This window comes from Poecile atricapillus, chromosome 4, assembly GCF_030490865.1.
Source record: "Poecile atricapillus isolate bPoeAtr1 chromosome 4, bPoeAtr1.hap1, whole genome shotgun sequence".
Classification (NCBI taxonomy): domain Eukaryota; kingdom Metazoa; phylum Chordata; class Aves; order Passeriformes; family Paridae; genus Poecile; species Poecile atricapillus.
In genome coordinates this window covers 66,207,378-66,221,206 of record NC_081252.1, presented here as the reverse complement: position 1 = coordinate 66,221,206, position 13,829 = coordinate 66,207,378, and the positions used below count along the sequence as shown (strand labels likewise).

At 45.1% G+C, this 13,829-nt stretch overlaps 1 protein-coding gene across 1 annotated transcript; it reads right to left on the bottom strand.

Moving 5' to 3' along the window:
• Positions 1–7,228: 7,228 nt before the first annotated feature.
• GPR78 (G protein-coupled receptor 78) lies at positions 7,229–12,702 on the bottom strand. Its single transcript, XM_058839006.1, has 3 exons — positions 12,035–12,702; positions 11,303–11,416; positions 7,229–7,466 (listed from the first exon to the last, which is right to left on the bottom strand). Exons 1-3 carry the CDS (start codon positions 12,700–12,702, stop codon positions 7,229–7,231), a joined length of 1,020 nt encoding a protein of 339 aa, XP_058694989.1.
• Between the last annotated feature and the right edge of the window lie 1,127 nt (positions 12,703–13,829).

Sequence of the window (13,829 nt, the reverse complement as noted above, 5' to 3'; positions counted from 1 at the left end):
CCTCCATAGCCACACCATCTGCATCTTCAGTCTGCTTGACACCTTTGTTGCTGCTTTTAGAAAAACATACACCTTGGATTATATTTCCATTCAGTGTTGTTAAGGTGGTTTGCTAAGGTACACACGAATCAAGGTTTTTTTTTTTTGTTTTTTTTGGTTTTTTTTTCTTTAATTTGATTAATTCAGTGAGCAGACCTCATAACAGAAGTGGTCTTACACGACCTTCTAAAATGATTTCTGCAAATTTAGTCTTGGAGTCTACTGATGAAAACTTTCATGTAAAATCTTGCCTCACCTCCACTGGAAGTCAGCAAAGTCAGGATCTTTCCCTGAACTTCTTTTCTGATTCAGGAAACTTATTTTCTGCCCACTATTAACTTATTTCTACCCACAGATGAATGGGATGTAATACACAGATGGGATATAAGCAGCCCTCAGAAGAGAGGCAAGGTCATCCTCCCTCCTTTGTGATAAATGTGATAAACCCACTGAACTTCACCATGCTGTACATGGAGCCTGCTCTCTCTCATACACAGCATCTCGAATTTTTACCAAAACCCCAGCCTGGCCAAGGTGGTATTCTCCAAGAAGAAAGATCCAAGCCTGAGCAGTCACACCCAAAGAAGAACACTGAAGCACCATCTAGAAAAGTTCAAAAGGGAGCTATAATTTCCACACATACAGCTGTTTTATGAGTAAGGGGTGTCTGCCACTCCTTCTTGTGCGTGGTGCTGGCACAGCAAGCTCCTCAGGATGAGAGGAGGAGGAGCATCCTATTCATGTATCCTAAATATTTTTCTCCCAAAAATTCAGCTCTGCTGTGGACTCTGAGGTATGCTTAACCATTATGAGAAGCACTTTTTAAATGCCTGAGAATCTTTGAGCAAAAGATCAACAGACATATTCAGGATGACCTTATTAGTCTTCCATTCCTAGGTATTTTCTAAACCATATTTCCTGCAATTCAATCCTTTTCTGGCTGTGTGGTCTTTCATCTGTCTGTGCCTCAGGTGTCCTGAGAATAGCAGTTCTAGTACTTATCTGGCTTCCAGCAAGGTATTAAGAATAAAAGGATAATGAAGTATTCAGACTACTGTGTGAGAAGCCCAAAATATATTTTAAATGCCTAAAGCAGGCTACATTAACAATGATAACAATAAGGGTCTGATTAGCTGAAAAGCCAGATTTCAAGCTGAAAGCCAGTCTGAGCTAAGAACTGCAAGGAGTGATCAGCAGCCTTTTGTAACACAAAGGTCACAAGTCACCAACTAACATTTTGTTTTCCCATGATAAAAGGCAAATATGAAACACAGGACCTAAAGCATGTTTAAATGTTTCCATGGAGGCACACACAGAGACCACACAAACCCCATCTCCAGTCCTGTGCCATGGAGCAAGGGCACTGAGCAGTTTATTGGGTTTCAGAAAACATCCTGGAAATGTGCATCAGGGCTGACAGCTGCAAGCAAAGAGAGCAGAGTGGTTGGATATGTAAGGACAGGAATCATAAAATTGAAAAGGAGGTGGTAATGAGTCTGCCACTTACGGTCAGGCTTCATTGAGGTGCAATTTGAGTGCTACGCCTTGGTTGGAAAAAAAATCAAATTGGGAAAGTGGGTTAAGTAAAACTAGTGTTAGGAGAGTAGCATGAGGAGTTTTCTTGGAAAGTGCTTGAATATTTCAATCCATTTGGTAAAGGGAATTTAAAGATATGTTGGATAGTTTGCTCCAAATTTGCTGGATACAAACCTGTATATGACACAGCAGGATGCAGTGAGATGGATGAAACATGCACAACAAAACTTGGGCTCTGTTCCAAAGGAGATGTTTTTGGAGGGTTTTTTTGGCATCCCTACTGTCCACAGTGGACTGCACTCAACAATTTCCACTCTTGTGATAGTGGATTGGACACTAAAATGAGGGGGCTTCACTTATGGTTCATAATATTTTAAGGTATCTAGTTAAAAAGTGATGTCACTGGACTGAAATTATCTGTAGTTCTCAAAGCTCAAAACTACCTTTAAAACCATATGGACCCTATGACATCTAACATACCTGCTTTGCAATATGTTTCATTTGCATAGAGAATGTATGAGAAGCCTGGCTGGGAGCAGCTCATGGTTCATGCATTGCTCACTTACAGAAAAGAGCAGAAGCACCAAGTTTGCATCCTGCACCCTCCTGTCCTGGCAAGGAAAATCTGACATTAAAGGGAGAAGAATCAGGGATATGCAGAAATGGGACCCGTGTTTTGGCCTGTTTCCCATTCACAAGCCACAGGGAAAAGCAGCTCCAGCTCAGAGAAGGAGCTGGCTGCATATACTGTGCCAGGTGACATTTTGCTCCCCCAGGCTTCTGAAAGGTATTCATATATTTACAACCTTTCTTAAGGTCATCGCTGCTGTGTCTCCAGCTGAGCCATTAAATATTAATTGGACTACTTTCCAAAAATAAAGAGCAGAACCTCTAATTTACTTGTGTAATTAACACCTCCCACAAACCAGGTGTCCTCCTGAACCAGACTGAACAAACCATTTGCTCTTCACAATACTGAAATATGCTATGTGCTTTTGAGACAGACACACAGTCACTTGTTCATTCTATGTGCACAAGTGCACGTAATTATTTGGGGGGAAAAAAGCACCTCAAATACAACAGAAAATATGCCCTCTAGGTGATGCAGTCAAACCTTCCCACTCACACTAGATAGTTCTCTTCAGTTTGTGGTTTGTGTCTGATGGATTGTTTTGAGGTTTTTTTGAGTTTTTTTAAAGTTTCACACAGAGGGGCTTGAATATCCTGTTGTAGGCTTTTTTTTTTTTTTTTCAATAAGGCTCAATGCTGTTAAATTTTGCTAAAAGCTCAAATTTTAACCCACAATTGTAAAGAGCATGATCAGTCTCTGTTCATATCCAAGTACCTGCACAAAGAAACTTGGATTTTCACTTAAAATAATAGAGCAATTTAAGCTGGAAATTATTTTTGAGGTCATAGACTCCAGCTGTAAACATATTTAATCATGTAACAAGCCTAACATTGCAATTAGCTCTGAAATTTAAGTTCAATACCGGCATTACGTTAAGACAAGGTAAATATGTATTCAGTAATCACTGAGCTGCACAGATTATTTGCAGAAGTTTATTAGATGCTGATTTACCCAGATGAATAATATGCCTGCTCTTCAGTGAGGCTAAGGAATATGTGGGGAGAAAATTCACAGAATTCAAGGCCCTCAATGCTCAGCTGCCATCTAAGCTCAGACACTAAAATTCTCATCCAAGAAAACTAGTTTTGTAGTGAAGCACATCCATCCTGTCAGGATTTAGCAGGCTGGGAGCCAGGTCATACCTAAACCCTTTGGGAACCTGTAGTTTAAGCAATACTTTGACTTTATTGCCTCAGAAACTCAGTCTGTCAGTCTCAGAGCTTACCTGAAAAAAGAAAAAAAGCAAGCTTTATTTTTCTTTTTTTGAAGAGGTGACTCTCTTTTTCATAAATTAGTATCAGAGCACTCACCTATGAAATGAGGCACACAGACTCAGTTTCTTCCTTTGAAAAGGCAGATTCAAAATGCCAACCTGGATCTCACCTGAAAATATCCAAATCATCAGGCTTGGAAATATTTTGGCGAACGTGTGTTAGGAATGAAAGTTTAATGTCTCCACAGTTGCACGGACTAATTAAAGGTTTGTTGTGCTGCAGAGTTTATTATACCCTGACTGCCATTAGGTGAAGGATGCCATTCAGAGGAGGTGCAGTTCTCAGCTCCAGTCACCAGAAAAAAACACAAGTTTGGAGAAGAGGACTTTATGAATTTAAATTGAAAACAGGAGCTGAAAAACCACAGCCCAGGAACTTTTTGGGGGCCCTACTGCTCTGAGAAAATTTCTCCTGCACACTCCTTTAACCACTTGCCATCTTTTCCCCTCGGCAGCCACAGGTGGGTGACAGGACCTCCTGCTAAGGAAATCACAGTTTCAGGCAGTTCCTGCTGACCCCTGTGGCATTTCCACCTCCACAACACACCTGCGGAGTGTTCGTCAGTCTCTGTCTCTCAGCAAAGGCACCCCAGGCCCTTGGGCAGGAAATCCAGACGAAAGTTCCTAGAGAGCACAACCTTTGGGCTGGAAGAGTGTGTCAATGGCAAGAGGCCATTTTGGATATCACACTTCAGCTTTGCTGGAAATCTTCTGATCCAGACTAAACCCTGCTGCCAGGACTGTGCACCCCCTGTTCTATCTGAAATGTCATTTGTCAGTAAGAGGGAATCCACAGCCTCTGGTGAATGTTCCCATCGTGTAAGATATATGTAGCACTAAATCCTTGAATACTTTTGCAGCATTCCAGAGCAATGGGGGCAGAGTGTGGTTTCCCCCTAGCTCCTCCTGTCCCTGAATAACACACAGCAGGATGAATGGAGCACAATCCCAATGAGTTCTGCCTATGTCAGGAAGCTAAGGGAATGAAACTGAGACCTGTCACTGAATGTTTCCTGCTTTGTTAGAGAAGTAGAGCAAGACCTTCTCTGGTAAAGAGCAGGTGGTGAGAAGAGAGAAAGGAAAAAATTACCTGGATACTGAGCAGGGGAAGATGCCTTTTGGTAATACTAAAAAAGGCTGTTAAACTTCATTGCAAATCAGGACTGAGAGCACTGTAGCTCTCCCTGTCCTGCCTCAGTTTCTGGTCTGCAGCACTGTAGATCTTGGCTTCCTAATTCCATGTGGAAATAAATTCTAAAAGATGTTCTGCAAAACCTAGTGCAGGCTCAATTTTTATTTTTTTTCTGTCTAGACCTGAGCACCTCCAGAAATATTCAATGCTTAGTGAGGTTGAGTGGAACTATAAAGTGTACACCCTCAACTGCCATATGTAATTGTCATTAATTAACCTAATAGCAGAGATAGCATTTTAACTAGGTTCTGGTTTATACCTTTAAAATGTGGCTTGTAGCTTATTACCTTTAGAAGTTTATTACTGTAATAGTTTTAAATTTTATTTTTTTTTCTCCTCCTCCATTCTCTCTAATAATAACACTTTATTTCATTTGTATGTCTTGAAGGTAACAATTTAATACACTTAACTGTATGTAACATATTCCTTTCCCAAAGTGAGGACCATTTTGTTTAGGAAGCCAAGGGTAAGCTAACAACTGTAGGTATCATTAAGCTCATGTTTATTCATGGACAGCTACTGTAGGCTATTAAAACTTTTTGGCACAAAACTGACTAAAAAATTACTGAAAATTTAGCATCCCTCCCACTCCCCTCAGAGTTATCGGGTCCTTATGTTGCAGCTGAAATGAGAGACTGAAACATCAGGTTTTTCTAGCACCATGGAAGAGGGGGAGGCATAGGGAGACAGGAAGACATTTAAACTGAAAAGATTCCATAGACACCTTTTTTTTTTTTTTTTCTGAAATACTGTATTTACACAAAATTGAAGAGAGTACAAATACTTTACTAAGACAAAACCATTATAGTACATTCAATTTAAACACAGGCAGAACTATAGATGCAAAGAGCAGAGGCCTAAGGTACTTGCATGAGGGGAAGAAAAAAAGAAAAATAACGTCATAAAGGCCCCAGAGATTAAAAGCAGGAGGTAAGAGAACACCGTGTTTGTTAGGCAGCATCATCCTTCCTTGACTTCAGTGGGATTGAACAAGACACTCTCCTTCCACACTGTGGATGGTGGGAAAAACCCTCTCAATGTGCTGACAGCTCAACACTGATTTTGCAAAACAGTTGAGTGTGTATTTAATTTTCAGCATGGAAATAGAACTGTTAGCTTCAAAGAAAATTATATTTGTGCCTAATCACATGCTTATATGTTTAGTTTGACCAGAAATAGCCTTCTCAATGCTTTATAGGGTCAAGTGTATTGTTACATAAAAAATAAGAATACTTTATTGTCATCTTTCTTTTTATTTTTCTTAAAATATACTTTAGAATTGCTTTACTTTTTCCCTTCTGTACTCAATTAGAAAATAGTTTATTGAATGCCATAGAATTCTTAAATTTTAATAAATATCTTGCATAATCAAAAGAATATTGTTCAAAAATAATTCCCACATTTTCCAAAACCTGTTTAAATCTTAAAACAAATAAAAGAGAAATATACATATAATAACAAAGCAGCTTTATATTTCTGGGCATTTGGCAGCAGGTCTGTTTTAATATTTCTCACATCTCTTGTTGTCAGTTAAAATCACCAGATTAATTTATCATTATTAAAGAAAAGATTATACGGTATTATGACAATCCACCATACATAGCCAATGCATGAAATATTTTACACATTATAGATCCCTTAAAAAGAATTAATATATTTTAGCCTTTTCTTTGAAAACAGACAGCTTCTGAAGTAATATATCTTAAACACAATGGTATCTGTCACTTCTACTGATTTTTTATTCTGAATAAAAAGCTTGCTTGAATAGGACTACTAGCTCAGTGATGGAACTACAGTGCTATTTAACTAAATTCCATACATGTCTTCGTTACTGTTGCTGCAGTTATTGTAATCACATACCACTGAAGTGCTAGATATTTGTAACTCAGATATGTGGACTTTGGTTATGCTTGATAGAATACTGGTATATCAAATATATGTACCACTTCCTAAAGGCTATGTTACAATCATGATGCCTAGTAATAAATAATAATAATAATAATTATAGTAATAATAAGAATAATAGTAATAATAAGAATAATAATAGTAACAATCTCAGATTCAAAGTGCTGACTCACTTGAGGCACCAATACAATAAATCAATCAATTAAAAGATCTATTTTTAATGTCCAAAACTAACAGCAGATCCTGGGCTGCCAAGTCACATGTGCAGCAGGGAGGACTCTGCAGCTGTCCTTGCAGTGTGGGGATTCCCGTGCTCCCAGAAGACACTGGAATGTCATGTCTGATATGGAACACTCCGAGACATACCAAGTCTTCACGCATGAAACATTAAGAGATGTCTAAAATCCTCTAAAGGCTTTCTTAAAACCCCTCAAGCCAATTCTGTTCACTGGGGACAAGGCTTTGCCATGGATTGTGCTTGGCTGCAGACCAGGGAAGAGCCTTTTGATGAAAGTCCACGATGAAATGTGTCGCATTAATGCAGCCTTCACACCCTGGAGACACTGTCACCACTGTCAGCATGAGAGGAGAAAGGCAGTTTTCCAGCAGCAGCAAACACCTGTCTCCCTGGAAGGGGAATGCTTTCATGTTGTCAGTTTGTTCTGTGCAAGCAGTAATCGTTTTCAGTGTCGAGAGAACTGTTGTACCCCGATGAAGGATACAGGTCCCTCTTAAGTATCCTGTTGACGATGTTGATCAGAACTTTTTTGTACTGTTGACGTAAAAGCGAGTAAACAAACGGATCTGATGCAGCCTTACTGTAGGTGAGGCACTTGCTTATAATTCCCCAGTAGTAATTTATGGTAACAAAAGGAATGAGCTCTATCAACCTGTTAAACATTAAAGAGAAATGGAAACACTTGAGCGTTATACTCACACTGAGCCCAGTGCTCAACTCATGCTTCATGAAACATTCAAGCAACATTTATTTTCTTACAGTACACAGTCCCTGCAGGAGAAGGGCCATGTACTTACTCCTCACATTCAATAATGGCAAAGAGAACTTTCCTATCAAGGCCACTGGGAGACAAAATCAATTCCTACTGTGGAAAGAGGGAAAAACTGTTTTCAGTGGTAATGCTTCTGTGCAGAGTTGATAAGAGAGTGCTGCAGTTTACTGCTCACTTTCTGAATTTACTGAGCTGTGCTGGTAAGTGGTCAAAATTGTGGTGACAGAAATTACTACCTCTCTCCTATTGCAAGCTTGAGATAGACACATGTGACTTGGGGCACCCAGACTCACTGAGCTCGGTTTCCCGAGTAGAGCTGTCAGGTGACACTTGAGACATTTGGACATAACCCCATTGGCATCAGGCTGCTGCTCCTGGAAGGTCTGCTTTAGGTCCTGTGGCATATCTGCCAGCCTAGGTAAAGGACTCAGATACCATGCAGCATCTCAAATGACACCAGAAATGTGGTCTAGGTCACTGAATCCATCTCCTCAGACACAGATCAACAAACCTTCATTACAGCACTGTGGTGAATTAACACGGACACAGAGCAGATTCATGTCAGACCATTGCAGTATGAGGAACAGCCTGGCAGTATCCCAGGGAGGTCTGACTGGCACCTGCAGCCCCACGGGATGATTAGCAGCACACCTACAACTACTTAGCCTTGGAAGTTTTTGTGTGCATTTAGCTGACTTCTAGACTGGCCAAAGAAAACAAGGAGACAACACTTTTATCATCATTATATGACCAGTCAGCTACATCCAGACCTGTGTCTCCTGCTCTGTGCTCCACGGATGATTAGTGGCCTCAGCACCTCAGCTGAGAGGGATGTATTAATCATGGGGGCAGAAACCACAACTAAGTTAAACAATTTTTCCACAGAAGGGAGGGCAATCCTCCAGACTATTCCAGCAAATGTCTCATCCAGCTCATCTGCCGTGGGCAAATCCTCCAGGAAGGTGCAAAGAATAGGGTGAGGAATTTTTATTTTGTATATATCTTTTGTAAAACCTTTTGCAGGAGTAAGAGTATGCTACTTTGCTCTATTCATCTCAGAAGTAAAGAAAATGTTCTGGGAGATAAAATAGCCCTTTTCTGTACTCTAAGACATCACTGTTTGAAGATGTAAGATCAGAAGTTTTCTTGAGGTTTGAAGAACCTTCTGTCCTCTTTTCAAATTGCAGAGCTCCTGACTTGCAGGGTGTTGACTTTTGAAGCTGTTCCAGTCCCTCCTCATAGAAAAGCTGACTTACCATCATTTGGACTGAACATTGCTGCAGGAAAATTTCTTATTTGTATGGCTAAAAGTTAAATCATTCCTATGGCAAGTGCATTTAAAAGAACAGATGTCTTCTGTTTGAAGCTGCTCAGAAAAAGTTCCAGTGAATTCAAAATAGACAGAATAGGAAGATGTAAAATTTGAGAAATAAATCTACAATAAATGACACTTGCTCTGTGATTGCTTAGGTTTATCCCATCCTGCATATCATCCTAATACAAGAAAAATATAATTGATGTTTTTATAAAGGCACTAAATAAGAAGAGAAAGATATCTTTCAGTCTTGAAAATAGATGTATTGCTATGTTCCCATTAATGCATTATGGATCCAAACTTAACTGCGCTGAAGCCAACAGAAGAAAAATTACACAGATTTTAATAAGATAAAGGGTCTGGCCAAAACAAGTCAGACTTAGAAATACCCATCTGAATGCATCTTAGTAAGATTTTCTTGTTTTCAGTGCTGTTACAAAAGAGATTAAATTCATCTGTCGTCTCTTACTGAACAGACGAATATATTGCTAATGAGACTAATCTCATTCAAATTTCTGAAGTGAGGAGCAAATACTGAGCTCACAATGCAACCTGAGTCACCAGGCCAAGCAAGACAACAGGGAGGATGGCTTTTACATTGCCTCCCCAGAGACTGCTTCAGTGCCACCCCCACTAAAAGCCAGAATAAGGGAAGAACAGAGAAACAGGTATGGCAGCAAGTCCTCCAATCTCACCTCCATCACCACCTTTCATGGAGTGCTCTCCTTGGCACTGCCTTGTCTTTGAGACAAGGAGCCTTTTAGGATGTCCTCCCCAAATACCATGACACACATTTCCACAAACCAGCCCTCAGCCTCCTCTGTAGTGATTCAGTGGGTACCACTTTGTCACACATAGAAAATGCACCATCTCACATTTACCAGATGCAAGGTCTGAAGAAGGAAGTAACTTTCATTTCAGAAGTTTATGAGAAATACCTCCACCCTAAAAAATTCCTCCACGTTTGGAATTTGCTGAGCTTGGTAATGTTCAGATGGAAAGAAGATGGTAAAATCCACTTTGCTCAATATAATTACATCCTGATTATGGCAAAAGTGAATAGAACATGACTCAAAATGTACTGAACAATGATAAATTAACCTTTTAACTATGTGATGTAATGTTAATATTTGTAATAATTCTTTCAACTGCAGAAAAAAAGATGTAGTTATCCAGGCAATCAGGAAGGAATCCCTTTCAACACGTAAATGGGAACTGAAATAAATGTCACTTAAAAAATTTAAAAAATATTGTCAGTTTAGTGCACTGGCCTTAACCTGTCTCCTACTCCTGTCAGAAAAGGGCAGTGGCACTGACCATAAATGGCCTGTATGTGTGTGCCTGTGTGAGATCAGAGCACTAAAGCTGGCCAGTTTCTGTGAGCTGCTGCGGCTGCAGACACTGGCAGCTTGGTAACAACCTTGAAGAAGCTCTCACCAGGAGGTTTTGCACACTAGTGCACCTCAACACAAGTCAGCACTCTTCAAGGCTGTCTTGAACACGCTGTGAAAGTGGGAAATATTTTTAAAAATCACTTGTGAAAGATGTAGCCCATTTCAGTTCAGAGAAGAAAGGTTAATTGCTGGGATGCTGCAATTCAGTTACACAGACTTAAAACTCACTGGTTTATACAGGATTAAAAAAAAAATAATAGTCATCTGTTCTGTGGAGACTACACAAGTGGATAACAACAGTGAAGCATGGACACTTCAAAAGGTGTAAACACCAGGATGGATGCCTATAATTCTGCCCAGTTGAGGAACATGGCATTTCCTATATATTTAAGAAGTTTAATTATTGCTTTTCCTGAGAGATAACTTTTACACCTCATCACAAATCTGTGCTGCACCACTAGCAATATATTTACAGGCATTAATGTTTCTAGACTGAAATCTTATCTGACAAATTATCAGCCTGCACAAATTTAAATTATATCAACTCAGCTTCCGTAGCAGCAAGCTTGGCCTTATGCCTAAAACAAAATAAACAAAAAAAAACCCTAAAAAACCTAAGCTAATCAGAAAAGTCTGTTCTGTCTGTTGCTACGTTTGTGCTAATAAGGAAGGGTGGCAATTCTTTTAAACTGCTTTTATCTCTCACTGGCATGTAATTAATTCCCAGTACTTGTCCTAAAAGCCACTTGCTTTTGGCAGAGGTGCCCAGACCTGGCTGCGATGAGGGAAGGAGAGCCAGGTCCTGCCGGGGCTGCCCCTAGGACTGGGTGTGTGGACAGGAGCAGCGTGTCAGGGTGTGTTGGTGTGTGTTTGTGTGCTCTGCCCCTCAAGACTGGTCCCGGGGGTCCGTTTGGCTCTGGTCCCCCAGAATTAGCTGTAGGACCCCTGGGCACATCACAGGACATCTCGATCCCGCAAAGTCTCCCACCCCCACAGAGGATACTGACCTGGTGATAATGTAAGGACCAAAACAGATCACGAATGACCCTATAAAAATACTGATTTTCTTGGTAGCCCGCTGCCTCCTCCTTTTCTGCTCGTTCAGACAGCGCTGCTTCACACTACAGAGGGAAAAGAGCAGCGAGGGTGTTAAGGCAAGAAGGGAGGAGGTGAGGCGTGAGCCCAAGGAGAGGGAAGAGCCCTCTCCACACCCGAAGCCTCCGAGCCCGGGAAGGGAAGGGGAGAGGGAGGCAGCCCGGTCCGGGGAGAGGGAGGCAGCCCGGTCCGGGGAGAGGGAGGCAGCCCGGTCCGGGGAGAGGGAGGCAGCCCGGTCCGGGGAGAGGGAGGCAGCCCGGTCCGGGGAGAGGAGGGCAGCCCTGTCGGGGGAAGGGCAGCCCCGAGGAAGGAGGGCAGCCTCCCGGGGGAGAGGAAGGCAATTCCCCCGGGGAGAGGAGGGCAAGGAGGATAGCCCCAGCCCCGCCGAGCCCCGGGACCATCGCACTCAACAAAACAGTGACTCCCGCTTGAAGGGAGCTCAAGCAAGTGAGATAACCCGGAGAGCCTGATTAGCGTTTAAACAGGTTACAAATGCTCAAGGCACCGTTCCTGGCACTGCAAGCAGTGTCTGAAGCTAGAGCCATGCGGCCGGGGCAGGCAGGAAAGGGTGCTGGAGAGGCGGGATGTGGCGGGATAACTACCGCGAGTGACCGGGGCGGTGAATCCCAACGCGCACGCTTTACCTGGGGTGGATATCCACCAGCAAAACCAGAGTCTGCATGGTAATAATGTCTATCCGCTTGCAGTGGAACCGGGCAACTTTCAACACCTTTAAATAGGTGAAACACAAGATCACCAGAGACAGCATGAAACTGGTGGAGTGAAAGACAATGGTGAACACTGTAAACCTTCTCCGCTCCGTCTCCTCCTTCAGGTGTAAGGTGCAAGAGGCGTAAACGTTGTTGTAATCTACCCATGAGTAAAACAAGGATACCAAGGGGAACGTGAGGGAGTGGAGCCACGAGTAGCCCATCAGTATCACAGCGTCCTTATACCGCATCTTGCTGGTGTAGCTTAGGGGGAACACCACGGCAATCCATTTGTCGATGCTGAGCGCTGCCATGCTCAGCATCGTGTTGGAAGTCAGGAAAGTTTCCAGGAAACCCACCGCCTTGCAGACGCAGCCCCCGAGGGGTTGCTGGTTCCTCAGGATGCCCAGCAGGGTAAAAGGCATGTTCAGAACGGTGAGAAGCAGGTTGCAGAAGGATAAGTTCACCAGGAAAACCCCGGCGACCTGCTTGCGGATCTCCGTACTGTAGACGAAGCATAGCAGCACCAGGAGGTTGGAGAGCAGAGAGACAACCAGCACCAGCACGAGGAGCAGCGCCAGCAGCACGCCTGCCAAGTCCATCTCTCAGCGGGTCGCCTGGAGCGGGCGAGGGCAGGAGGAAGGGGGCACCGCAGCCTCGCCTGCCGCCCAACGCGGCCGCCCGCGCATGGTGCCGGCGGCGGGGCAGCGCCGGGGCAGCGGGGACAGCGACAGGGGCAGGGGCCAGCGGAGACAGAGAAGGTGCGGAGAGAGGGGCGAGGGGACCGGGACTGGAAGCCTGGACGGGGCAGATGGGGAGGACAGGGACAGCGGGGCCCGGGCTCTCTGGCAGCAGAATCAGGCAGCGGGGCAGCGGGACCCGGGAGGAGAGCGGCCGGAGCCGAGGGTAGGGGGTTCGGGGCACACAGCGACAGGATCGGGAGATAGGGGGAGAGGGGGGTACCCGAGAACAGGAGCTGGAGATAGGGGGCCCGAGGCGCTCAGAACCCGGAGCCGGGGGGAGCCGGGGGAACGGAGCCGAGGCAGCGGGGCCGGGGCAGAGGGGCCGGGGCAGAGAGGCCGGGGGAGAGGGGCCGGGGGAGAGGGGACGGGGCAGAGGGGCCGGGGCAACGGGGCCGGGGGAGAGGGGACGGGGCAGCGGGGCCGGGGGAGAGGGGACGGGGCAGCGGGGCCGGGGGAGAGGGGACGGGGCAGCGGGGCCGGGGGAGAGGGGACGGGGCAGAGGGGCCGGAGGAGAGGGGCCGGGGCAGAGGGGACGGGGCAGAGGGGCCGGGGCAGAGGGGCCGGGGTAGCAGGGCCGGGGCAGAGGGGCCGGGGGAGAGGGGACGGGGTAGCAGGGCAGGAGCAGAGGGGACGGGGCAGAGGGGCCGGAGCAGAGGGCCCGGAGCAGAGGGGACGGGGCAGAGCGGACGGGGCAGAGGGGCCGGAGGAGGCGCGGTGCTCGCCGTGCGCTGTCCGCGGTGCTGAAGCGGCGCTGCCCCGACGGCCGCCCCGCTCTGCCTTCAAGCCGCGGGGCGCGGCCCCCCCAGAGCCCGCGCCCCCTCCATGCCCCGCCGCCGCTCCGCTCCGCCGGGCGCACGGCCTCCGCAGGCTCTGAGCATCTTCCCCCGCTGCCCAGCCCCTCAAATACTCCAGCCGCCGAGCCTCCCGCAGCGACTCATGCGCAGACGAGCGGCTGCGAGGCACAGGCTCAGCCAGGGATCGCGGCG